Raw genomic sequence first — 26,662 nt, 5'->3', positions numbered from 1 at the left:
GGGGACGTTCTGGCGCTGCTGGAGGGGCTGGTGAGCCGCCGGGATGCGGGGCTGAAGGAGCATCTCCGCACTGACATGACCAGCCACCTCCAGGTGAGGGGGGCGGGGGGCACGCAGGGATGCAGGGGCACACGGGGCTGGGCTCTTACATCCCCGTGTTCCTCACCCTGCAGGGTGAGCTGGATGCCCTCCGAGCCCAGGTGCAGAGGGATTTAGATGGACGCTTGGGGAAGATGGCACAAGCCTCTCAGGTAAGGGGATGAGCCTGCAGTGGTACCCGGGCAGGACATCCTCACCACCAGTGTCATGGGTCTCACCCCTTCCCCTTCTCCTGGCAGGAGATGGAGGCACGCTTGCTGGAGCTGAACTCAGAGTGGCAGAGGTAACGCTGGCCATGCGGGCAGAGCCGCCGCTCGGTTGGGGACAGGCAGGTGGCAGGGTGAAATTTGTTGGCAGGTTGAAACCCCCACAGCTAGGCTTAGGAGGGGTTTCCAGGTCTGGTTTTCTCGGGGCAAAGGAGAGGTTGAGAGTACAATCTTGGGAGGGGGAAAGAAGGGATGGATATGTGGATAGGTTGGCAAGAAAGTGCCCCTTCTGGCAGCAGGGCTCAAAGGGTGATTGCAGCAAATAACCTTTACCTCTGTCATTTTGCATCACCCTGGGGAAGGTGGCCCTTCAGCCAAGGGGCGAGCTGGGGATGCTTTCCCATGGGATGCAGTAGAAGAGGTCGCTGCCACAGGAATGAAAACTGTTTGTGGCTGGAGATAAGGTTGAGTGTAGGCGGTGGGGAACAAACCTCCTCCCCCAGTTTGTGGAGGGAAGCTGGGACTGTCGGAGCAAGTTTTTGTTGCCGTTTTCTCTGCACAGCTCGGCACAGGAGAGCCTGCAAGGGAGCTTCCAGCAGGAGCTGGGCAAGCTGGAGCAGGAGGTGGCTGCACTGAGGAGGGAGCTGGCGGGGCTCCGGTTGGACCAGGAGGTGATGGGGAAGCAGGTGGAGGGGATGCTGGAGCAGTTGAAGGCCGTGCGGGCTGATGTGAGTCCCCAGTCCCCACCCTGTTTGGCAGAGGGAGGCGGCGAGGGTCCCTGTGCTGGGGCTGAGCTCTGTCCCCACTGTTTCAGGTGGAAGCGCAGTTCCCGGCATGGGTCAGCCGGTTCCTCTCGCAGCCCCAGAAGGATGGCACCACCAGCCTTGTCCTCCAGCGGGAAGATTTGCAAGCGGAGCTCCAGGCCCTGGAGCGCAAGATCCTGGACAAAGTCCTGGAGGACCGGAGGCTGTCGGCACGGGATGCCAAGGCCAGCATTGGAGTGGCCCTGCAGCAAGGGGGGACTGCAGGGGTAACAGAGGAGGTGAGATCTGGCCTGAGCCCCAGGGACATGGTGGTGGCCACAGGCATGGGGTTGGAGGGTGTTGGGGGCAGCTGGCACAAGTGCCTGGCAGATGGCTGAGCCATGGGGACAGCCCATACAGCGGGGACGCTGATCCTGGTCTCGCATCCCCCCTGGCAAGAGCATCCCTGAAACTCTTACATCCCTTCTCTGTTGCAAACCTCCCCTGGGCTGTGCCTGTGCCCTGCCCTGGAAGGGGTCGCGGGTGGCAATATCAGCACATCTGCGAGGCTCTTGCTGCCTTAAAATACAAGTTTCTACTTATGCATCTTTTACCCAGAAGTGGGGCAGGTGCCAGCAAATAGTCTACAGGTTGAGCATTTTGCTTACCTCCCTCCTTCAGCAGTGCTGCAGAGTCATCTGGGGCAAAGCATTTCAGCAGAATGACACCACAGGAAAAAATGAGCCTGCTTGCTTTGGAAAGTTGTTGGCAATTCCCCATGGAGGGAGGGATCAAGCGGGATTAGCAGTTCCCATAGCCTGCACAGGCTTCATGCATGCCCTAAAGTTTAGACCCAGGGTGGTGCTGCACGATCCCAGCTCCTGGGGTTGGGTTTGTCTGCCAAAGGATGCTCCAGCCCCTGCTTTTCCAGATGGGGGCACCTCCCACTGGTCCTTCGGGACGGGGCAGGGGGGAGTAGCAGGCAATGCTGTGGAGGCCTGGGTGGGCTGTTGGGTTGTGTCTGGTACCCGCTGGGGTTTACTCCTCCTCCCCTGGGCCCAGCCCCTGCTTTGGGATGGGGACGAGTGAGCCCAGTGTGCCTGGGTGCTGCCCCTTCATTGCGCAGTGTCTCTCATCTGGGCTTATTTTTAGCAGCCTCTAATGGGGCTTCCCAGCCAAATGCATGTCCTCGTTTTTGCCATGGTGATTCATCCCCCAGCTGTTCTGTTGGAAGGTCCTTGTGGCCTCTCTGTCCCTACAGGGTGGAGCGGGGTAGGGGTCAGGATGCGCATCCCAGCCCTTCACCCCTCTCCTGCCCTCTGCTCCCACCGCAGCAAGTGCATCTCATCGTGGGCCAGGCCCTGAAGCGCTACAGTGAGGACCGTGTGGGGATGGTTGACTACGCCCTGGAGTCAGCAGGTAGGTGGTGGGGGGCTCTCGCCCTCCCCGGGACAAGCCAGCCATCCCAGGGAGGGGTGTCATGAGACTGACCCACTGCCGTCCCCTCTCCACCCCAGGGGCCAGTGTCATCAACACCCGCTGCTCGGAGACCTACGAGACGCGGACGGCACTGCTGAGCTTGTTTGGCATCCCACTGTGGTACCAGTCACAGTCCCCCCGTGTCATCCTGCAGGTGGGCACCCTTGGGAAGAGACCCTGCTGCGGGGGAGGACGGGATGGGATGGTTCTCCTGTGGGCTTGCTGGGTTTTATCAGGCTCTTGCTGTTGCTCTAAGCAAGCAGCCACCCTGATGTCAGAGGGGAGAAGAATGGTGCCAATGGTGATTGATAACGTTGCTGGTGTCTTGCTCCCACACTTGTAGCCAGATGTCAACCCCGGGAACTGCTGGGCGTTTCGTGGGTCCCAGGGCTTTGCCATCATCCGCCTCTCCAGCATCATCCGCCCCAGAGCTGTGACTCTGGAGCACATCCCGAAAGCCCTCTCGCCCCAGGGGACCATCCCTAGCGCCCCCAAGGACTTTGCTGTCTATGTGAGTGCCCTCTCCCGGGCCAGAGGGAGGAGCGGGGGAACATGGTGGGAGGGTGCCGTGGTGGAGGGCTAGCGAGCCCCATACCTGGCTGTGGGGTGCTCTGGGGGGTTGGTCTTATGCTGAAGAGGAGGAAGAAGCAGTACTGGGGGCTGGAAGAGGGGGAGGACCAGGCTTCAGGAAGGGTTTTGGGGGACACTGGGAGAGAGGGGATTGAGTAGGTGTAGCTCTTGGTCTTCCCCCCCACCCCTCCCCACTGGCCTCTGTCCCCACTTGTCTGTTTTGGCCTGGAAGAGCAGGAGCGGGAACCAAGCATGCTTTGTGCCTCTCTCCCTCTTCCACCCTGGGTGTACTCATCGCCTCCGGTTCTCCCTCTCTGACTGCCCCTGGTTCTCCCTTTCTGCCTCCCTGTCCCCCCGTAGGGCTTGAAGGAGGAGAGAGAGGAGGAGGGCCTTCTCCTCGGGCAGTTCACCTACAACCACCAGGGCGACCCCATCCAAACATTTTACTTCAAGGTAAGTGCTTTGCCCTCAGAGCACCCGACCCCAAGAAGAAAACGGGGCCCCTGGGGTCTCTGAGTTTTTGAGAGCTCTCAAGGGCTTAGGTTTTTCCTTCCCTCTCTCCCCAAGGATGATGCCATGGGCACGTACCAGCTGGTGGAGCTCCGGGTGCTGAGCAACTGGGGCCACCCTGAATACACCTGTATCTACCGCTTCCGTGTGCATGGGGAGCCGACACACTGACCCCTGGCTCCTGTGTGGGATGAGGATGCTGCCGGGCAGACAGCAGGAGGGGATTCGTCTGGTTTGCTGCTTCGCACGTAGAAATCCTGGGATGCACCAGCAGCCACCCCAGGGAGCTGCTCCCCTTCGGGGAGGAGAAGAGCTGGTGTTAAGGGGTGAGGCTTTCACTCTTCCAAGGACCAGGGTGGTGAGGCAAGAGCATCCCCCATGGGTCCTAGCGCAGCCTGGCTTGTTTTCAGCGCATATGGGACTTCTTAACTTTTTAAGCTAATTTTTAATTGGGTCTGCGCAGCCCCTCGTTCCTGTTGCCCAGCTCCTTTCTGATGGCACGCCAAGCATTGCTGGGGCTTGGGAAAGGGGTTTGTAATTTTGCAATGTGCTTCACGCAGGCTTGGGCGTGATATGGTATATGGGACTGTGGTGGCCGGCTCGGTGCTGCTGGAATAGCTGGGAGCCACTGGTCACAGCCACCGAGTCTCTCCTCTCCACGCAGGGTCTCTTCTCCTGGCTTGGTTTTGGTTTAGGTAAAGATCTCCAGGCCTCTGGTGCTGGGCCGGCAGAGGGGAAATAAGACAGTATTAATTAAGTATTAACATAAACCTAATGGTTTGGGGCAGCAGGAGGGGACAAATTTGGCACACCTGGGTAGCGGAGCCTGCCCTGGTGCTGCAGTCCATCCACTTGAGCCCTCCTGCTGCCGGCGGCTGTGTTGGGTCTTGGAGATGCCTCCCCGCCATTAAGCTTGATGGTCCTATTGAAAACTCCTGTCACCTGCTTCCCCTTTTGGGTTTGTTCTGTGGTTTTTTATTTTTAACGAGGGCAGGGGAGAAGGGTATTTTCCAGTTGGGGTGTTGTGGGGTTTTTTTGGTTTGGTTTTGTTTTTTTTATTTTTTTTTGTAATTTCAGAAGGAAGAAAATGCTTTTTCCATGCAATTTCTACTTAACCAGAGAGCGCTATGTGGTGCCGCTCAAGCAAGTGGCTAAGATGCAGAGAGGGCTAGAGCTTTGTTTAGTAGGAGAATAGTGCGTGCAGTAGGATAAGCTAGAATAAGTTGAGCAGAGCTGTTTAAAGTAAGAGTCAGCGGTGGCTGGGTGGTCCTCTGTGGACTGCGGCTCGGTGGGGTGCTGGAGGCACTCCTGCCCTCCTTGCTCTGGACATCTCCTCTGAGACCGCAGTGCATGGCGGTGGCCTCTTGCCCATGGCTGCGTGTGTGTGTAGGTGACTGTTCACAGGGAGTGGGAGCTGCTGCCCCAGTGCACTGCACAACTCGGTGCCTCAGTGGTCTCTTGGGTGGGAGACAGGGCAGAGGAGAGACTACTTTCCCCAGGGCTTGCGGGTGCCAGCACGCTGTGTCACCTCGGGGACAGCAGGGCCTCCCTGCCCCACGGTGCTCAGGGCTGCCTCTGTCACCTCCTGGTCTCTGATGGCAGATGGCTGGCATAGGCTGACCGCCCTTCTCTTGGAAGGCCTCCCTTTCCCTCCTCCTCACTGGCATCGCTCAGCTCCCTGAGCACTGGCTGTAGAGGACCGGCCAGAGCAGGACAGGGACTCCTGCCTGCAGTGGGCACATAAATCCTGCCCCTGCCCATCACAGGATGGGGGGGAGCTGTGGCAGGGGACTGCAGGAGTGATGCACGGGGACCTTCCCTGGACTGAGGAGTGCCAGGGCCATCTGGCCCCTCCACCTCCTGGCTGCCTGCAGCACATTTAGTTTGGCCGATATTCTTGGATGGTGTTTATAACCTCCGCATTTGTCTTGTGTTCTGTTGAAAGAAAAGCTAAAGGCTTGTGTTTAGCGTTTCAGCCCTGTCTGATGCTGGCATCGGCTCCCCCCCAGCACCGTGAGCCCTGGGGGAGCACCATGAATTGATTCCCATTCTGCTCTCTGCTTGAAGCGCTGTGGGGCGAGGGGTGTAGAGGAGGGGAAGAGGCTGAAGAAGTGTCTCTTTTCTACACATCCTGATGGGCGTTGGGCAGAGGTGCTGAGCCCTTACCCCCTCCATGCCAGCCTGTCCCTTCTCAAGGGGTCTCCTCTCTCCAAGCAAGGGGAGCAAGCCCACCAGGCGCAGCCCCATCTCCCACAGGTTAATATTACCCTACAGAGCTGGGAGGCCCTGCTGCTGGGAGAAAGCAGACTCACAGCCCAATCCTGTGATGATAAATTCTCTCCTATATTGAGCTTAGTCTTAATTCTTGGCAACCACAGCCGAAGTTATTTTAAACTTGTCTACAGCTGCCTGCTTGCCTTGGAGTCATGTCCGTGAGCGTTCTGCATGCACAGAGTTGTGCTTTTATGAATATCTAGACCTCTCCTGGGCTCAGCAGAGCAGCTCCTGTATTTAATAGAATGATAAAGAGAGCAGAGATGAAGCTCTCCCCCTTCCCCAGGGCTTCTCTGGCTGCTGGTGCAAATGCCATAACCATGAGGCTGGAAAAGCCCTTTTCTTGCCTCCCTTCTGCCTCCTGGCCTCTGGGCTGGGCCATGGGGGGTAGATGGCCTCTTGGTAGTTGAGGCACATTGGTGAGAGGTGGAAAAGGGGATGTCTTTCCCTAAGGGAGTTGGAGGGGTCTCTGCTACACCGGGGTGGGGGGGGGGTGTTGTTAACCACTAGTGATGGGATAGGGAGCATGTGGCTTTACTGGATGAACTTGCCCTGTCTGGTGGAGATTAAAGTCTCTGCTGCTCTGAGGTAAAATCCCACTGGAGACAAAAGTGGGAGACCACCCTGGGGGTTTATGCTTTTCTCTAGAGGATGGCGCTGGCTTTAGAGGCCTCACCCTGCCCCTGCCTGTACAAGGATCCCCAGGAAGGCACGCTGAGGTTACACACAGTTCACATTCTGCAGCCGCGCTGGGCTGCAGCCCCGGCACCTCTACCTGGTGCCCAGACAGCTGCCTCTTGCCAGCAGCAGCTTGCAGCACTTTTGTAGCGCTTTCCAGAGCTGCGAAGGAAAAGAGGGCACATAGAACTGCTGCTTCAGCACAGTGCACTGCTGGCCCAGGGTGTTTAATGCTAGTGCTTATGCAGAAGGTGAGCTTGGTGAGGCAGAAGAAATGCAAAACAGCTGTCAGAGCAGATTTCCCTTATTTACTCCATTTCCCTCCTCTATTCTCCCTCCTTCTCAGTTTGCCCTACCCACGTGTTATGAATTAGCCCTGCAGAAACAGATGGTTACAGGCAGGAGACAAGTTTGTATTTGATGCTGTAGCCTGTTGCAAATGCTGCACTGTTTTGTTCATTTTATTTTTTAATCAACAGATTGTAATTTATGCCTATGCAAGAAAAAAAAAGACCAAGACAAATAAATTATATCAAAACTGCTGTGAGCTTTTTGGGTGTTTTACAGGTGAATTTGCTGATGGGAATGGTGAACTAGTAGACAGACAGAGCTATTCTTGTAGCTTGTCTTCTGTGTATTCTTTTGGCAAATCCTTATTTTCCAGCCTGACATACTAACTCTGGTGTCAGCGAGCAGGCTTGGGGATGCTGCAGCTGCTTGGAGCAATGATGAAAAGACCTGCTTTTAAAAACTTGAATATCTTGAACTTGAATATCTTAAACTACTGCATCTTTGATGACTTCCAGCAGTCTAGGTCTGAGGTAGTCTATGGCTCTGTGCTCAGTCCATCCTGCAGTGACCTTGCAGCTGTCCTTGCGCATCAGTCTGTCCTCTGCCTTATCATGGCCATGGCAAATGAGGCTCAGCCTGACACAAATCACAATTAAGGGTACCTGTACATTGCTTTATTTTCCTTAAATTTACAGGCTGTAAATTACTCAGCAGGGAGCTAAGAGCAAGTAGAAAGGAAATAATTGTCCTCAGCATGAGGAAGTTAACCTAGAACATAAACAAAAGAGGCTGCAAAAGGGAAGCTGGACTGGGTCAAGCTTGGGGAGGGTCATACTGGTGTCTCTTTAGCTGGGATGTACTGGAGACAGGCTCTACTGCTCTCCTGCAGCATGGCATGCCCTCCCTTGCCTTCACTACCCCCCCCCCGCCGCTTCCTCTTGTAGCCAGCAACAGAGCATGGTGCCAGGCCAGCCCACTTTGTCTGGCTTTTGGCATTAAAGCAGCAACTGCCGGTTTTCCAGAGGGACAAAAAGCAAGAAGACATACTTTAACTTGGAACAAACTTTTTTAAAATTTATTTTATAGATCCCACCAGCCAGAGTGATCTTTGAATGCTGGTCACAAAAGAGAGATCACACAACCTCCTTTGCACAAACTGAAATAAACCCTCTTCCAGTCTCGGCGGTCTCCTTCATTAGGAGCACAAGGAATGGAGAAAAACTGCCTGAAACTCCCTGCTCCCTCAGAAGCAGAGGGCAGTGAAATCAGAAGCAGTTTGATGCTACTACAGGGCCAGAAGACAAATGAACCAGGCCTTCATGCCCTGCTTAGCCACACTTCACACCCCCTCACAATGCAGGTGCTATTAGTGTTGTAGCCACCTATAGTTCCTCCCTCACCAGGAGAGTGCTGGTATTTAGGCACAGAGCTTGGAAAGGACTGTCTGACCTCCCTGCTTCCACCCACACTCAGGCCGCTGCTAAGGCAAAGCATCCTCATCTCCAAACCACATTCCTCACCTCTCCCACACCACTTAAGGTTCTTCAAGAGGTGGTGCTGGCATCGGGAGATGTGCTCTCCTCCTGAGCCTACTGTCGCTCAGTCAGCTTGAAAGCCTACCTCACATCACAAGGTGAATTGGAATGAACTCTACACACCTGCCACAGAGTGAGAAACAGGAACAACCCACTAAGAAGGGACTAAAACTTTCCAGTCTCCCTCTAATTAAAATAAAAGTCCTTCACTGGAGGAGGAAGCCCTCAAAGAAACCCGAGGCTGACTGCACCAGCTGGGGAGAGTAACAATTTGCTGAGGGTGTCACCTCCTCCCTCAAAATGCTACCACACTCCCACAGCTCACCGCAAGCCAGCAGAGGATAACTCCTGTCGTCACAGGTGCCACGCAAAGAGGCAGGGTTATAAAAGAGATCAAAATAAGCAGGGAATTGATCACGTGTACAACCCAGGGTTAAAAACATAACAATGAAGTTAATTCACAGACTGTCCTTGCAGGGACTTCATGGAGAAACCAGAATTTATAATTTTAAAAAAATTACAATCTTAAAAAAATTAAATGAAAGTCAGAAAAATTACCATGTACTTTCAAACCTGGAAGTACTTCTATAAGTTTGGTGCCAATTCATCATTGCCCTCTTTGGCCAAGAGAGAAGACAAATCATACCTCTGCCATGGCAAAGTCTGGCCAGTGAGTTCCAAAAAAATCTGGGAAATTTTGGAGTAAACAAAATCAAGGGAAGCTCGTGTTTCCCTACTGTCTCTGTTCCAAAGGTATATTCTCACCTGTGATCTCTGTCCATCAAGGTGACAAGGCTTTCTGTGGCTCAAGGGACGGCCTGAGTGTTCCTCCACTATATTCTTAATACTGTCAATAGAGCTGCCACAGCCTTGAGAGGCAGGTAAGATTTGCTCTAATGTGCACTGAACAAACAATAGGAAAAGCAGCATGATGGGAAGGGGAACAGGATGGGCATATGACTGCCCATTTAATTCTGCCTTGATTTAAAATTTTAAGTGCTATCAATGTATTTGAGAAGGATTTTTAGTATAGGATTCCTCAACTCAACATCAAGAACTGCTTTCCAATTTGTTTCCTTCTTAGGTCTCCAACTAATGAATTTTCTTCCCATCTCCTTCAAACTTCAGTCACTACAACATTAAATTAAACCCACTTAGAAATAGTTTAAGATTGAGGGAATCCAGAAACATATTTGGCATGGGGCCACAGTGGTGAGGAAACAATGCCCTACGCAGCTGTCCTAAGCAACGTGTTTTAACCTTTGCCAGTCTGAAATTTCAGGCATTTGATAACCCCTGGATCTGAGACACCACACAGGAGGAGAGCAGCAAGTCCTGTGGAAAAATGGGGTGAGGGAGGAGGGAGGCAGCTAACTGGCTCTTCTCAGTTCTATCCAGACTCTCATCTTCATGCACACAAAATATAATAAAACCTAGTAAGAATAAAAACTAAACCCATGGTGTACAAAAATGTGTCAACAGGGGGAGGAGGAAGGTGTCAGTTGCTCAGTTCTGTGTGTCTTATCACCTTCATTAGCTTATAAATTATGCTCCTCTCCCTTGCTTCGGGGAGGAGGGACGATTCTTCTGCAGCCAGTCAGCTGGGATGGGTTTTGGTTTAAGCTGCTCTGGATCTTTTGGATAAGAAATGAAGGGAAGGGGAGGAATTCCTCAGAGGGAGGAGGAGTAAGAAATTCAGCAGCCACTGGCAGGAGTCACACAGGCTCCCTGAGACTTCACTTTATGGCGCTGACCACCACGTCGCCGGCCTCCTCCTCCGACTTTTGACTGAAAAACAAGAAAATACACTTCAGTGTGCAGCAACCTCTGAATCAGAACATCAACACAGCAGGAGTGCAGATGGATTACACACACCTCCAGACAGCAGGAGGGCAGTTGTAACTGATCAGCTTCCTACCACTGCAGGAAGGAGATAAGGCAGACAGACACACCATGAAGGAAGGAGGAGAGACAGATACACCATGAAGTTCAACCCTTCAAGCTCAGAGGACCTGATTTCCCAATTTTCTGAACGCTTCACTCCCATGAGAATCAGCAGATGCCATGGGGCTTGGCATCCAGGAAATCGAGGCCTCAGACTCCCTTGGATTTGTGGAGAATGGAAGGAGAGCTCCCCACCCCCCTAACCAGGCCTTTCTTGCTAACCTGACTGTTCCCAGCCTCAGGCCAGCAAGCCCACCGTTCTCTTTTAAAGCAGTCAAATACCTTATTGCCCTCACGGATGTGGGGCTCTTCATCCAGCGCAGGCTGAGGGGAAGCAGCAAGGAGAAAGAGGCAGAGGTAAGCAAGAACAAAAGTAAAGCAGACTCTCAGGGGGAGGAATGAAACAAAGAGCAAGCTGGGAGCACTTCTTACAATCACATTGACGCTACAACAAGACAAGGAGATGGGAACATGTAATAAAGCTGATAAATAGCTCCCAAGGCCTACAGTTAGAACTGAGTTTCCATTCCTTTCAGACCAGAAGGGCTAGGCATCCTTCTCAAACAAGCTGAGCTGAGAAGTCCTAACCAAGAAAACTTGGACAAATTTCTCTAGAAGGAGACAGGCTTTCCTTTTCCTTGGATGTCTCAATCCTCCCTCCTTGACAGATCAGATGACCTGTGCCTAATACTACTTAGGCTGTAGTTTCTCTAGTGTAGGGATGTTCTACCTCTCATTCAGACAGCAGAGACCCATTCTGTGACTGGTTGTTAGATGCTTCACTAGTTCAGCTACTGGGTATATGCAAACGCTTCTTCACTGTCAGCAGAGTCAAGTGGTGAAACAGGTTGCCAAGGGAGGTTGTGCAGTCTTCCTCCCAGGAGGTTTTCAAGACATGACTGGATAAAACCCTGAGCAACCTGGTCTGACCTCAGTCACTTAGAACGTAGAGGTTAGACTAGACACCTCCTGAAGTCCACGGTGAGTTGTCCCAGGACCCTAAGCTGCTAGCCACTGAAAGGTCAGCCGTGAGGAGTCATGCAGTCATCAGAGAATTATGATTTCTGCTGTGAGACTACTTATATTTCTATTTGTTTCTGTTGTACATCGAATCCCAAGGTGAGTTCAAAGGTATGAGGGAATAATGCTTGTGCTTTAGAGTGCCCTTCCTCCAACAGATGAAACCAGGATACAAACAGCTAGGACAGACATGATATATTCCTCACTTACCAATGGTTGCAGAGCAGTAGGTGTCGGTGGCGCTGCGGCTGTTGAGGGGGCCTCGTCCCCAACTGGTGGGCCCCCAGCTGCCATCCCAGCTGGGGGAACACCATCCTCTCGTTTCGTAACGGCTCCCTTCTTGGTTGACTGCATCTTGATCTGCTGTGGCTTGGAGTTCATCGGTGAGTTATTGGTGGTCTGGAGTAACTGCAAATTACAAAGTCAGAGGCCAAAATCAGCATTAAAATTGCCAGGCCAATCTAGCAAGGTTCAATGCTGCTTTTTAACAAAAAGCCTTGAGAGAATTGATACCAATAGCCATCACGAGAAGAAAGCAGCAGCAGTTGTTCAAAGAAACCTAGGGCCCTGAGCTGTCCTCAAGAACCCTCACAGGGTGGAAAGGGCCACTCAGCTGAGGTGACACTCACCACTCCTCAGTATGACTCAAAGGGACCAGCTACAAGCTGTCAGAAAGAGACCAAGCCTTGAGAACCAGAGGCATTTGGCTCACCCCCCACTTTTGCATTCTGGTGAATGACACACCAGCTATGACCCACCACACAACAAAGCACATCGGTCATCTGCAACCCACGTCAGGGCTGATGGTTGTGATCAAAGGACAACCTCTTCCCTCAATTTTCCAGAGCTATCCGGATTCTCCTGCTGGCTTCTCAGCACTCAAAGTAGCTAACGGGCAAAAAAAGTTGGACTCTTCTGCCTTTACCTTAGTGATGGTACCCACAGCTTTGGTGCGGCCTTCCCGGAAGACCAGCCGCTGATCTATATGCAAATATTCCGGGGTTTTGATGAAGCGAAAGTGCACCGTGGCTTTGTCCCCCGTCCGCAGGCAGTCCTTGTCCATGCTGAGAATCGTGGCCGTCTGACGTATACTGCCACAATGCACTGTGAATGTAATGCACAAAGGCTTTCAACAACCAGTGCCATTAATGGAATAAGCTTCAGACAGACATCTAAGGCAGCTCTTGCTACCCTACAGCTAACAGTGACGAGTTTGTAATGTAAAAATCTACTGTGTATCAAAGACTATATGGGTCACATAGCTGCCTTTGTTCAGTCCTCAAAAAGAAAACATATATAAACTAGCACAGTTGCCTTCGAACGGAGACTTTCCTGAAGCATCCTCAACAGAATCCTACACACCAAGCAGCCAGGCTAGAGGGCAGGACCTAAAATGAATCTCTCAGTCAGCATTTGAAGTCGGAGAATCTCTGCACCATGGAGATCTGGCTCAGGCAGGCTCCAAGTACACTTGGAGTCACACATCTCCTTTTCACCTACAGCCTTTGCCACTCTCCTCTGTCAACTCCCTCCCCTCTCTAACACATTGCTGGGAAAGATAAAACCAGGAATTACGGCTTAAATTGTTGACAGAGCCATCAGGAGCAAAATTATCTCAGGCTAGAGACAATATAAACTGATACCACTGGAAAACAAAGATGAGGCAACACTGAGACACATACCCATGGCCTGATACCGTGGGCTGATGGTGGTGGGATGATGAAGCACCAGAATCTCTGCTTCAAACTCCCACGATGCTTGTGGATTCAGGCGGGGTGACACCATTACCATGCCTTTACGGATGGAAGAACGCTTGATCTGAAAAGCGGACACAAAAACCCTTAGGATGATTCTCCAGGGAAGAAATCCGCTTCTCTGGCTGACTGCATTCAGAAGGATCCTAAGGGATTTCACAGATATTAACTTGTGCTCACAGAAAGGCAAAGCAAGAGCTGTCTATCAGTACGTAGCAATGTTATGCAAAGGTTGCAAAAATCAAGTTCGGCTGAAGTTTCTAAGGAAGCTTTAGAGTTCTGGGAATCCTGGACGCTGACACATAAGTTTTAACTCATTGATCCTTTAAAAGCAAAACATACATCCTGGCTGCACATTACCAAAGCAGATATCTCTCCAAAAGCAGGGTGTCTGTTAACACAAAATGATAAGCCTGAACACACAAAGTTTGGTATAGCTTAAACTATATCCTTTTAAAATTGGTGCAGCTTCTATTGACAGAAATCTTTCACCACAGGAATCACATCAAAATTTTTAACTTTTAAATGCCAAATCACACAACTGGTCCTACAAGTTGGGAGGAATAATGTAAAATACCCTGCCCGGGCCACTAATGCAGTTGCAGCACAAAAGGAGACTTCTTGCAATGCCTCCACTTTGTTACACATCTCCCCCACTATTCCTCATTACTTCGGGTCCCACTGCTATCAGCTGGCAGCTGTCAGGTGAAGTAACCAGGACATGGTACCCAGAGAGGTTCTATGGTATTTTAATGTGCTGTGAAATGAGGCAGCTGAACTCCAAGTGCACTCTAAAATTAGGAGGGTGGTTTCTGTTTTGGGGGTCTAGAGCAGATCATCTCACCTTTTTCAAAGCAAAGGAGGCAGTCTGGCCTCCCCGCACTTCTTTGACGGGCATTCTCTTGCGGTGGATGGACTTGACAGCAATAGGTAGGAAGTTGCCAAGGGGATCTGGCCCCAGCAGCAGGGTGTCATTTAGCTTGATTAGGCCTCTCAGTGTCGTCCCAGATACAACTGTTCCTACACCCTATGCCAAAAAAGAAAAAACAGTAATTGGGGTTATTCGACCATGCTAACAGAAGAGCTCTAGAACTCCCCTTTCTAGGGAAGATGCCTTCTTCAACCTGAAAGAGGAAGCAGAAAATTCTTCCAAATACGAGGCCCCTTACCGGGACAGAGTAAGTATCATCTATCTGGAATTCTGCTGGCTCTTCTTCTCTGTAACTGGTCCGTGGAGACAAGAGATTAAGAAACATCTTCAGCAAATCCAGGTTCTCCCCAGTGACATTCGATATCTGGAAAATTGGGCACATCCTGCAAAGGAAAATTGATGAAAATTGAGTTAGTTCACCTCCCTGCCTAGAATTCCATGTGTATGGAGACATCCAAAATCTTGGGACTGAATTCAATACACAGTGCTAGGAAGGGAGAGCCTGGCAAGCAGTCAGATGCACAACACCCCATGTTTGAAAACCTGCAACACTGCCTCTGCCTTCTAATGACATTCAGGAACAAGTGTAAGGTTCCAGGGCTGAAGGAAGCCAAATACCCTGCCATCTTTGGCAGACTGCCCAGATGCAGCCCCTCATTTCTGTCTCAGAGAGGGGAACACAAGCAGGTCAATCTCAAAATCAACACATTCTTATGGAACCAACACACCACATGGAAGATGCAACCTTCACACATCTAGACAATGGGACTCTCTTTCTGAATCTTCTCACCCAGTCTCCAAATAGGATTGAAAGAGAAATGACTCTCCTGTACTCCCATTACCTCTCTGAGCTGAAGTTGGAGGCTGTTACAATGACATCATCCTTGCTCTGAACCAGCACGGGAATCTTCCTGCACCCTGGGGACTTCAGCAGTCGCTGTAACAGCTTCAGGGTTTCTTAAAGGGTGAAATGAATATTGTTAGGGCAGCATCTCCCGTCTTTACAAATCGCTTTTGTGGGATCTCTCCCCAAAGGGAGACTGGTGCTCTTGTCACAAATAGACAGGAGAAGATGGCTAAAGGTGCGTGAGTGAGGCTATGAGTTTGCTGCAGCCCACATGGGACTTAGGAGCCATTCCATCTTCCATTTCATGCCAGCTAGCTTGCTGCCAAGCAACACCACACATGAACAGACGTACACATTTGCATCTGCAAGTGCAATGCTGTGAAGTAGACATTTTATAGCTGTCTTAAGTAGCTTTAAGCAGTTACAAGGTATTTCCTAATACTATAAACGTTTTTTCATACTGAATTCAGTGAAAACCAGCAGCACTCAGGAACTGACACATTTGAGAGTATGTGTATTAGAAATCTATTTTGACCAAACAAACCTCAACATACTCTGCCTTGCAATCAACCTGCCCTAGAACGTTAGAGAAGCATGAAAGAGGTAAAGATCACCAACACAGACTAGGACAGCACAGGAGGACAAGATTCAGAAATAAATATTTTAGAACAAATCTCATTGCTTCCAGCTTTGATCCCCTGCCTCTTTTCAATTTTTTTTCTAAGTCTCATATCTATCAGCCAGCAGGGGCACTACCTGATGCACCAGCATCAGCTTCCTGCACTCCTGCAAAGTGCCTTACAAAAAATGACAAAAAAAAAAAAAAAAGCTAGCAAGGGCTTAAAAGAGCAAATTATTTCTATTCTATGATTGTCATCCAATTAGACGTTTTTTGTGAACAAATGATCGCCTATGGGAAAGCAATGTTTTGGATACTGAAGCACAAAACATCTAATCATGCCATCTGCTCTTCACAGATATACTTGAGCCAAATCTTGTGTCTATTTAATTTAAACAGAACATGACATGGGGAGTGGCTTCTCCCAAGAGCAGCTCTTTTCCCCTCACCCTGAGCCAAACATTTTCCTTCCTCCCCAGCTATTATCTTATGGTCAGGCCTTACATTTATTTGCCAAACATCTATTATAGAGATATTTAGATTATCTTTTGATCACATGTGTCTGTTTACCTGAAACACGTTTAGGATTTTTACAATAACGAACCAACCACAGACAGTACTGGGAGCACTGACTTTCCTGATTGTCAGGACTGCTTATCAAAAAAAAAGCATAGCTCCAATTAACCACAGCACGTTCCTGAAGGCGTGAGAAATGTATCAAGAGAATTTTAAAGGTAAGAGTTGGTCACTGTCTGAAAAAACGTCAAGCACAGGTTAATGGGACACCACTGGGGTTTAGATGTGCTGCTTTAACTGCTTCTGAGCAAAAAAAAAATCACTAGTCCCTACTGCTCATTGCCACCCTCACTTGTGTCTAGTCTAGTCCTACTACCGTAGCCCACATACACAGCTGCTTTGAACCATGATTTATTAAGTGTTGGTTGGTTGTTCAGACAGCAGAAGGAGCTGCTGCAGCTATGCCAGTGTATCTGAGAAGTAGCCAGGTGAGCAGGATGGAACAAGCAGCTGTCCCTTCACCTAACGGCTGCTGGAGAACAAGTTTGATGACAGCTTAAGATCACACTCAAACTGTGGGCAAGGAGGAGAGCAGCGTTCAAGAGAACTTCCAGACTCTTCCTCCAGGTTTAAATACACAAAGCAAAGCCACAACCCCAACTGTATGTTTCTCCCCTTAGAGATCAATTAAGCAAAACCCTGTAGCAAACACTTTTGGGTTGCCCCGCTGAGTCCCCCAACTTGGGTAATTTTGAAATGGTGACTATGAGTGAACTGCCTGCAAAATGGGCAGGGGAAAAGGACGAATTTCTGGAAGGTGTTTAAGATGCAGTCAAAACCAGATAAAGCATCTTTCTTCCAGCAGTAATTCCTCAACCCAAGTAGAAGCCAACAGCCCAGAGGTAAGAAACAGCCTTGGAGAGCACTTGTAGGACTCACCTTGCAGGATGTTGGCAGGGCACATGTCGATCTTGGTCACCACAACAAAGACGGGAACGTTCAGTGCAAGCGCCAGGCCCAAGTGCTCCTTGGTCATTCCAACAATCCCAGCATTACTGCCAACCTACATCAGGGATACAAGACACAGTAACGCAAATGTTCCTCCTGCAGTGAGCTGGGTTACAGAGAAGACATGAAGTAGGCTGTGATTAGGTTGTAGACACGTCATTGGGACTGTACGAGCAGACCCAGCTCATTTCAAATGCTGTTGGACATTGGCTAAGGACTCATTTATCCCCAGTTTTAAAAAGGTTTTCTGGAATTTAGAAATCTTTCCGTTCTCAAGAACCAGACATCTTTGGCCTGTCTGGGACTGACAGTCCTGGGGCACTTGCCTCAGAGTCCTGGCTAGATATGCACAGCAGCTTCTGCTTTCCACCTCTGGCAGATGCTGCCTCCCTCCACAACCCCACAGGGACTTTGCAATAGGAAAAACTTGAGGCTGTTACAGCTGTGAACAGCCCTGCTCCTGCTCGTACCGTACATCTTTCTTGCAACCTACCATAAGCATGCAGAAGTCAGGTAAATGGCCGGTCATGCCAAAGACGGTGGTTTTCAGGTACTTTTCATGACCAGCAAGGTCAATGAAAGTAATGACCTTGGTGGATTTCTCACAGATCTTTGTCCATTCCAAGCTGCCACCATGGCTGTCAGGCTTGTTCACCACGTTGCCCTCACTGTCGAAGCCCAGAATGTCATTGCCCACGCTGCTGGTGCGGCCTGACTCAATCTCATGCTTATGGCGGAAGAGCTTTTGCCGAGCAAAGCCTCGGCCATTGTCTAGCTCGCCATGTGTCAAGACACCTAGCAATGTGCTCTTTCCTGCATCCACGTTGCCAACCACTGCTACCCTGGAGAGGAAAGGAAAAAGGAACCTGGTAAAATCTCATTCCTGAAAAACAAGCAAGCAACCAAAACCAACCCAAACACCACTGCTCCTGCAAATAACTAGCTTTTTCTCCCTAGCCTTCAAACAGAGATTCAAAAATGTTAGACTTCCATAAGCAGAGCAGAGATTCTTTCACAGTTACTAGTTAACAGCAGAGTCCCCAGACCTTGGGGACTAGGATGGGGAAAACTGTGGAAACATGTCACTGGTGTCCAGAACACAGTCAGCTGAACCCAACACTGCTTGATGCCATACAGAAACATCTCTCTTCCAACTCCTAGTCTCTGCAATCCAACATAAACACTGTGGCAATTCAAAAGAAAGACTAAATCCTAACTTGGGTCTAGAATACCTCTGCCTTTCTCATATTCCTCATGTTGCAATAGCACCAGGTCCTAAGGAGAGAACAGAAATTTAAATTGCTGATCCCAGTAAAGGAAAAGCTCAAACAACAATTAAATGTTTCAGAGTAAAACCTCTCCTACAGCAATCTACCCCGTTGTCTCTGATAAAGGTGGCTGTTATGGCTGTTAGCACATGTTGGAAATCCATTCCATCCAGGTCTGGGCAGACCCTCATGTCACGTTACACAAGCCATTACATGTCCATTAAAAGGTGACTTGGATCATCACAGCCTTGGAATAGAATTGAACCCTTTATCAAAAGCATTGTACTCCAGTAGCGTGCCTGTATGCACACACATATAGACACATGTGACTCCCTACTGGGACTCCTGCACACAAAAGATCCCCAAACTGTGAAGCTGTCACCCAGAGAGCAATAGCCCTCAGCTAAACACAGGCAAATCTCCACAAACAGTTTGTTCACAAAAGAGATAGCAACAACAAAAAGGTGTTTTGGTTAGCAAGGAGTGGTCAAGCTCAATTCCCTTTGTTGGGTAGCTACAACACCCAGTCTCGAATCAGCACTGCTGGCTCAGCATCACCGACTGCTCACAGGGTAAAAATGCAGCTGGGCTGCTGTCTAACCCTGTCTCCACCCAGCTCCTCACCTGACCTCCAGGAAGTCGTTGTCACCCACACGTTTCCGAACAAGGTAGTCGCGCACCTTGCCCCCTGCCTCCTGGTGCTCCCGCAGGAGGATCACATCTGCCTCGATCTGCTCTGCCATGCTCTTCAACGTGGCATAGGATGCTTCCATGTCTGCCTCGCTCAGACCATATTCAGTCCCATCTAGTACGATGTTGAGGAGACAAAGGACAGTCAGTTAGCACCACCTTGCAACGGCCAGCAGCAATGTCATTCTGCCTGGGACTTCCACACGGATCGGGATTTACATATGGACTGGAGATGTCAGATGTAGACAGAATAAGCACCCTTTGCCCAAAACAAAAAAGGATGGTCTTCACTCTAAGTCTTAAAAGATACCAGAAAAGCACCACCTCTCATCTAGAGGAGTTTTCTTCACAATTTCTACAAGAAAATACTTTGGGATTGATAAGAAAGACACATTTCTGTCTAATTCCCTTACTTCACATGCTGAAACTACTTTGTGTGCAATTTCCTTCAGTCAGATAAAACATCTCCTCTCTCATGTCAATAAAGGGAAAAGCATTTACAAAAGGAAAGCTCTGACTGAAATATCACCACAGTTAACCAGTGAATGTGTGACCAATTTAAACAATCAGCTTATAAAACCACATCCCAAGTGCACTTCTTCTGCAATTCTGGCCTGCCCAGCGATTTCCTTAGCCCACATGGACTCCAGTTAAAACAAAGTTCTTGGCATGTTTCACTGCCTTTGTCCTGGCACTTGAAAGAAATGCTGACAGCACATGAGGCCAGAGAAGACCAAGGAGGCACTGCTGCCTCTGAACAGCCCACTCAAGGAAAGACCTGACAGTCAGAGCAAGCCAGTGGCAATCATCTAGATGGTTTAAAGGCCACCACAGCTCTCAGCTGCTCTCCTAACCAGGTGCTGAGAAGCTGCAGAGACTTCAGGCCAGAATCAGCTCTGTGGGTAAAAAAACCCCAACAAAGGTGTAGAGCCACACAGCACCTGGATGACCAAAGCTATTGCTGTGTGTGTATTCATATGCACAGCTGACTCATCAGCTGGTAAGCAGTAATTCCAGTTTGCATGAACTAATCTGCATTTTAACTATTGCATAGCTCCACAACAAGTAGAGTTGCTGGGTGATTTCCACCCTAGCTCATAAGATGGCTGAGAAGCTGTTGGGGAAAAAGAAAAGCACCATGTCTGTGGTCTTGGGTCATAGAAGGGGAATGAGAGGCAGGGGACAGGAGAGGGTAAAAGCCAAGGGAGAAAGGGGAAGGGTCACTACTGATGAAGCAGTGAGCTTCCTGGCAGTCTTCACTCCTTCTCAGTCATCCAGGTTGGGTATCAAAATCATAGACACTCAAAGTGAATGAGAAGGAGGGATGGTGGCAGGGATATAAAGATTTTTTTCTGTTGGCTGTTGTTTCCAATTTACAGAAAAGATCCCCGTCTTCCCTGACTATGCAGTTATCCAAAATGAAGTCCCAAGTTTTAGCTCACATTTTAAGAAACAAATACCTGCTTCTAAGTATGTCATTGCAACAAAGACCAGTTAACACCCTCACAAGGTATCCTAGAAGAGAAAGCAGTTACTAGCCTGAGTAGCCAGATCTCCTGTGGTTATCCCAAACACCAAGGATTCAGACTACACTACAAGGGCAGCTTGCTTGGAGGCAAGGGCACCATCCCTGTGATACTGGCTGCATGACCACTGGCCATCTAACCCTGGCTTCTCTTCTATGTTGGCAGCTTCTCAAGACACCATGAAAATCCAAAAAGCACACAGTTCTGAGGTAACACAACTCTCTCCCTCCATTACCTCAGCCAACCCTGGCACTGATGACCAGGGTTTTATATTCTTCCTCAAACATAGTAACTAGTAGCATATCTGATCACAACAACTTGGTATCCAGCAAATATCTAATATAGCTGAAACATGCCTTTAGCGTTATGATAGCCATATACTTCTTTTTTCCCATTCAGAAAATAAATTTCAATTTCAAAGCAAGGCTGTGTTCAATATTATTTTACCAGCATCAGACGCAAATACTGAAATTGTGGAAAAGAACAAAAGGGCAATCTGTGCTAACCGCTAAAATCTGCAAAAGCAAATGACTACAGACACACCCGAGTTAATGTGACAATAAGGCCTGACGCCGAGAAAAGGAAAACCTTTCTCTCCATAGTACAGACATCACTAACAAAGAGAGTTAGCAGCATATTTTTTAGCTATGTGAAGTATCTCAAATACATTCCTGTGGGGTAAAAATATTGTTATTTACAATGCAGAAGCAAACAAAACCAGACCGAACAAGACCTCCAACAGATATTGAGGATGTCGGTAATAAAACTGTTACTATAACTCCAGATCCTTCCTCTTTTCCTGGTGCGCCCAGACAACTTATGCCTTATTTCCAAAAAGAACTTGTATGATTTTATGCAAAAAATATGTTTAGCTCCAACACAAAAGACAGTTGCTGGCAGGAATAAAATAAAAGAATCTGTCCCACATGCTCTGCAATATTTTATGGAGGTTTCCAAGTTATTCTGGAGAAGTAAGCACTACCTTCAGCAGCAGTCCAGTTAGATGAACTAGGTTTTTCTAATAATTTTAATGTTTTTGTTGTTTTCCTGAGGAAGCTATACTCACCTGATCCTTGACCAATGACATAGATGGTCTCCCCACATCCCTCATCAATTCTCTCTGACATCTGCCGGAGCAAACTGTCATACTGCTCTGAAGTTGGACTCACCATCACCAGCTGGAAAAAATAATAAATATCCAATTTGCAGATGTCAAGCAAACAATTTCACAACCAGCTTCAGTTATAAGGACAATTAATCAATGCCGTTTATTGAAAAAGGAGAGCTCTTTCTCAAGGACTGCTTTCTGGTGGTTTGTTTTTGTTTTGGTTTTTTTTAAAACCAGCTTTGCTGACAGCTATTTCCCTATGACACTACACAAGGCTTTTTGTCTGAGCTCAGAGTTAATTTACACTGGAAGATTTACTTCAAAGCAAACAAGAATACCAAGCATCTAATTTTGAAGTAACCAATGTTTAAAAGCCACATTTAAGTGAACATCCCAATTCTGTGTAATGCATGTTTTCACACAAGGAAAACAGAAAGTGGAGGAGAGGTTTCCTCCAAAGAAATTCCTCAGCTGGGTACTCCACAGTCTCTGCTGCACGGAGTGCTGCTGCTCCCCCAAAGAAAGCATGATGAGACAACCAGAGGAAGCCAGGCAGACCTCACTGCAGAGCACACCTAGGCATCAAAACCTAGAGCATCTCTTAAGTCTTTCAGATACTTCATCTCTCCTTTTGTTTTCCGAGGGGGCAGAGGGGAATGAGACAAGAAGAATAAGGATTATTATCAAACTCCTAACAAAACTTTAGGTCGTTTACACTACAACACTGACAACCACTTTGTACGACCATATTCAGATGTTTCACCAGTGCAGAGCTGCAGTTTTGCAAGCCAGCAGCTGTGTTACCAACAAGCTTTGACTGCAGTTATTGCAACAGCCACAGCTTCCTTTGCCCTTCCCTGCAGGGGCATCTAGAGAACAGAAAAATGGACAGGAACAAAGAGGAAAATGAAGGCAAGGCAGTTCTTCAGGTAGGGTTTTTCTTAGAACAGAATGGTGTAGCACCATTTCAGGCATAAACCCATGTCATTCATACAGTACAGCTGAAGACACTTGCACAGAGTGGCCACAATGGTGGCATGACACTGGCAGACCAAGGAGACCTTCATCACCCATTCAGGACTGAACGGCTACCTGCTCTCTGGTTGCCTCTGTGGTTACAAATACGTTGGTGGCTGAGCAACGTGGTATGGTGGCTCAATAGCTGCTGCGACTGAGATGTGCATCTCTGTTAAAGTCACTTTTAGTAAGAGCTGTGAAGGCCATCACCTACTGATAGCCCTACAGGCAGGCACATCCATGCCACTCTACAACACTCAATGAAATCTGTACTTCCACCACCTCTCTGTACATACACATTCCAAAATCATCCCCAGAAAGATGCACTTCCCTTCACTATGCACTAAGGCCAGTCTGAAATCTGTGCTATATTTGCCTAAAACATACGGTTTACAGCACTTCACAATGATTTCAACTTCAAGCCTGCCCAGCATTCCCTACTGACACAGCCTGACTTGCTAGCACAGCTAACACAACGTGTATACACGCAGAGCATGTATGTGCCCGCAAGGGCCAGACAGCTACAGGAGACAATTGCCATCACATGCCTCTTTTAGACACATACCCTACCTAAGCCTTTTAACTGCTTGGCATGGTCTGCAAAAGGTAGCAAAGTACTCTGATCTGGAAGGCCACATAACCTTTCTATTTAATCCTACAAAAGACTGAGTTTTGCATTTATTAGTTGTTCTTTTGGGTTTGTTTTCTTCTCAAAGGAGACCACCAGATGTAAAGGTATTGAGAGGGAAATCAGCAACTGTTCAGAGGCTTGGTCAGGACAGGAGTGGAAGGCTGCATGTTATGTGTAGGGCTTGTCTTGCCCAGCAAGCACTTTCAGGAACTCCTGGAAGCACAGCAGACACGCTCACTGTTTAGACTAGTGAACCAGCACAGGTCAGGGACTCAGGAAGACGTATTAAATAGGGTGCCATGCACAGAAAGATCAATAAAATAACAGGGGCCACCAGTGTAGAGGCACACTAACTTCAGTTTCTTCAAGCCTCCTCACCACCTTCATTTTTCTACTAGCTCAAATGTTTCAGCATGTGAGTGGGCAGGGTGTTGTCAAAAGCACCAGGGGACACTTCAGCTGAGCAGCAGACTATAGCCTTTCTTCACAGTGCCAGGCAGGAGGGCAGGGGGGTCAAACATCATGGTACACATGGGCTCAAAACACTGTTCCCTCGTCCTGCTGCTTTCACTGCCAAAGGGGCTGCTGAAGGGTGTTTCAGTGGCAGACTACCTCCAAAGCCCACCCTGGGGCCGATGAAGCTTACAGTTGATGTGATCTAGTGGGACATCAAGAGAAGAATGTGCAGAACAAGGAGCAGCTTTCATGGATCACACCTTCCAATGCCGTTCAGTATGTCCAACAGCTGCTTCTGCAGCCCGCAGACGCCAGCCAGTTCTGCAGTTTCCTAGGTCACCGCAAGACTTTACTTGCTGTTTTGAAGATCTCTTCCTGGACAGAGGGAGCCTGTTCTTTGCCATCTCCATGGTCAGAGAGAGGCCTTCCACCTCAGCCTCTCCGGTTTTTTTGTTTTTCACATTTGAGCAATCCTTTCCATATGTATTCGTGTTTTTCAGAGGTTTTCACAAAGTCAAACGTTTACACTTTTGTTCTTTCCTCTTTGCCAGGCACTGAGCAGTTAACAGTAGGAGCCACGTAGGTTGAGCAATCTCAGATTTCCTATAGGGCAAAAAGTAACAACCAGTTATTGTTTTATTCTCATGACAGAACAATGAAATATATCTCACAAGTTTTGAGCTGCTATCTCTAAAGACCCTTCCCAATCTCCGGGGAGAGGTGGTTTTTCCCACCTTTCCTCTGATCAGTTTCAGGATTAACATACACCAGATGTGGGTAATAGCTGCAGCTGTATGAGCTTACTCCAGGGGGACAAGTTGGACTGTGCCACTCTGTACTGCCCAACAGCAAGGAAAAGGCCATAGTATTGATTAACAGCAATGTCAAGACACAGGTGAGATTGAGCTACGGTTCTATCAGCACTACTACAGGCAGTCTTTACAAAAGAAGCATCCCATATCTACGAGGCAGATAAACAACAACGATTAAGGGCGAACCAAATACTATGCAGTACATAGTTCTGCTCTTTATTAGAATATCGCAGCCTGACATTTTGCATGGCTGGAAGGCCACCACCAGCCATTAGGAAGTCAGGGGAAAGGCACCTCCTGTAATGTCGTATTTTGCTTTCCATTTCCTGTGGACATACATAGTTCAAGTGCCACTAATGTTCTGTTGTCAATGTAGATCTAACGTAAGTATCAGCTTCACTAATAGCCTTGTGTGATATGGTTTGGACCCGAAAGATGATTACTACTGCAGTGTGTTAGTCCTGAAGGGAAAACAAACACCCACTAAGATCGACGCGATAATGAATTTGTGCTGATGAATGGAACCGTTTGTGCGACCAGCTGACAAGGTGCACTCGATAACTGAATCCAAAGTGCTCCTCTCTAAAAAGAGCACACCTTACAACGAACACATGGGGGGAGGACTGGGAGAAAAGTGTGTAACACAGTGAGAGGGTGGGTCAGGCCAGGACAAAAGTAGCAACTAGTAAACAAATTGACTCCAGTGGAAATCACCACTTTAAGTAGGAATTAGAGGGCAGCAATTCAACTGGGAAGACAGAAAAGACAGGGGGGTAGGGGAGTGTGTCAGGTTAGCTGCTGCATTCTTACCACATGGGATTGCTGTTTTGAGCACATATCGGGAGACTAACTTGGAGAGACAGGGCAGAGCTCATAGTTTTAGCTCTCAGACAAGATGTGGACGAACGAAAGGTCTAGGGAAAAGACAGCAGGTGTACACTGCCATATGGAAAAGTAACTTGCAATAAAGGTCAAAAAAATGCTTACCTATTGCCTCCATAGTGCCTGCAGGTATCTAGGAATGGGAGACAGGATGACAACACAAATGGAGGTTGTGGGAGAAAAGTATTCCTCTCTCTTCATCAGAGTTTTGCTCAGGTTCCTGGCTGTCAAGAAGCAGTGACACAGCCCTCTGCGTCCTCCTGGGCCCTCGTCCACATCAGCCACGTCCAAGACACAGCACAGATCAATATTGGCATCCTGTATTAAAATCCTGTCCAGCTCATTAAGGCACAAACAGGTGGCTCAACAGATACTGAAGACTGATTTATGTTCTTTACTATCTTATAAGACATCTTCATAACATTTGTTATAATACAGTACCACATTGTAAAATATCCGGTCATCCCCTCAAAAGCAAATGTTTCCACATCCACACATCACAATTCCTCTCTCTCCGTTTCTCCACAGAGCGCAAGAAATCCAGGACGTTGGAACTACTCCAGCTGGAAGCACGAAGTGGAGGGATGGCAGAAAACAGGAACAAACACCAGCTATGCTGAGTTCTGAATCACATAATCACAAGTGGAGCGAACCAAGTTTTCAGGAGACTTTAGAGTGGGAGATGGCATCATGATACATCAAACCCTTAGCAGGATAAGGTATTCGGTTAAAGAAATCAGACAATTGGGAAAAAACAGAAGACGGTGTGGAAAGTCAGCTAATGTAGTCTGTGGCAGGCTCTGTCATGCACCTGTTACAACGTACCTTTCTGCAAGACGGGAGCGAGAACAAATTCTGACAGAAGTAAGGCCACCACACAGTGTTGTCACTTGGATCCCAGCAAAGAACTGCACAAGGTGAACAAACCTTTTTGTGCTGTCCTAACCTGGTTTGTAAGAGCAAGGCACCCTTGTGTTCTAAAGTTATGAGCTCTGACCTGCTTTTAAGATTGCGAAGAAAGCCCCAGGAACTAGTAAGACTTGCAGCAGAGATAACTACAGAGAACCGGCGCAGAGGGAAAAGCGTTGGTGAGACGTTCCAGCAGCTGTCAGCTTCAACCCCTGCGCTTCCTGGGCGAGTGCAACACCCGCTTCAGGCACTTCCCCGGGGCCGCGGAGGGGAGGGCGCAGGGCGGGCAAGGCTGCCAGCACCCACCTTTCCCGGCCGGGCCGCAGCTCACTCTCACCT

At 48.7% G+C, this 26,662-nt stretch overlaps 2 protein-coding genes across 2 annotated transcripts in view; one reads left to right on the top strand and one right to left on the bottom strand.

Annotated features, from left to right (window-relative positions):
* SUN2 (Sad1 and UNC84 domain containing 2) overlaps window positions 1-3,778 on the top strand; it is a gene marked incomplete at its 5' end in the record, with an annotated part of 6,179 nt that extends 2,401 nt beyond the window's left edge. Inside the window, 10 exons of the mRNA XM_010076588.1 lie at window positions 1-93; window positions 174-251; window positions 339-382; window positions 868-1,033; window positions 1,120-1,347; window positions 2,383-2,467; window positions 2,566-2,681; window positions 2,871-3,038; window positions 3,458-3,550; window positions 3,665-3,778. The exon at window positions 1-93 is cut by the window's left edge and continues 123 nt beyond it. Coding sequence (XP_010074890.1) covers window positions 1-93; window positions 174-251; window positions 339-382; window positions 868-1,033; window positions 1,120-1,347; window positions 2,383-2,467; window positions 2,566-2,681; window positions 2,871-3,038; window positions 3,458-3,550; window positions 3,665-3,778 — 1,185 coding nt within the window. The remainder of the gene's footprint in view (window positions 94-173; window positions 252-338; window positions 383-867; window positions 1,034-1,119; window positions 1,348-2,382; window positions 2,468-2,565; window positions 2,682-2,870; window positions 3,039-3,457; window positions 3,551-3,664) is intronic.
* A 5,733-nt stretch (window positions 3,779-9,511) lies between these two features.
* Window positions 9,512-21,684, bottom strand: GTPBP1 (GTP binding protein 1). Its single transcript, XM_010076587.1, has 11 exons — window positions 21,575-21,684; window positions 18,917-19,097; window positions 17,518-17,866; window positions 16,956-17,079; window positions 14,877-14,991; window positions 14,273-14,417; window positions 13,948-14,130; window positions 13,032-13,167; window positions 12,275-12,453; window positions 11,560-11,757; window positions 9,512-10,173 (listed from the first exon to the last, which is right to left on the bottom strand). Exons 1-11 carry the CDS (start codon window positions 21,678-21,680, stop codon window positions 10,081-10,083), a joined length of 1,809 nt encoding a protein of 602 aa, XP_010074889.1. The 5' UTR covers window positions 21,681-21,684; the 3' UTR covers window positions 9,512-10,080.
* Between the last annotated feature and the right edge of the window lie 4,978 nt (window positions 21,685-26,662).

The sequence above is a fragment of the Pterocles gutturalis genome, unplaced genomic scaffold, assembly GCF_000699245.1.
Source record: "Pterocles gutturalis isolate BGI_N339 unplaced genomic scaffold, ASM69924v1 scaffold41808, whole genome shotgun sequence".
In the NCBI taxonomy this organism is placed as follows: Eukaryota; Metazoa; Chordata; class Aves; order Pterocliformes; family Pteroclidae; genus Pterocles; species Pterocles gutturalis.
Note: the sequence above shows the minus strand (reverse complement) of the source record. Positions and strands in the feature narration are given on the sequence as shown.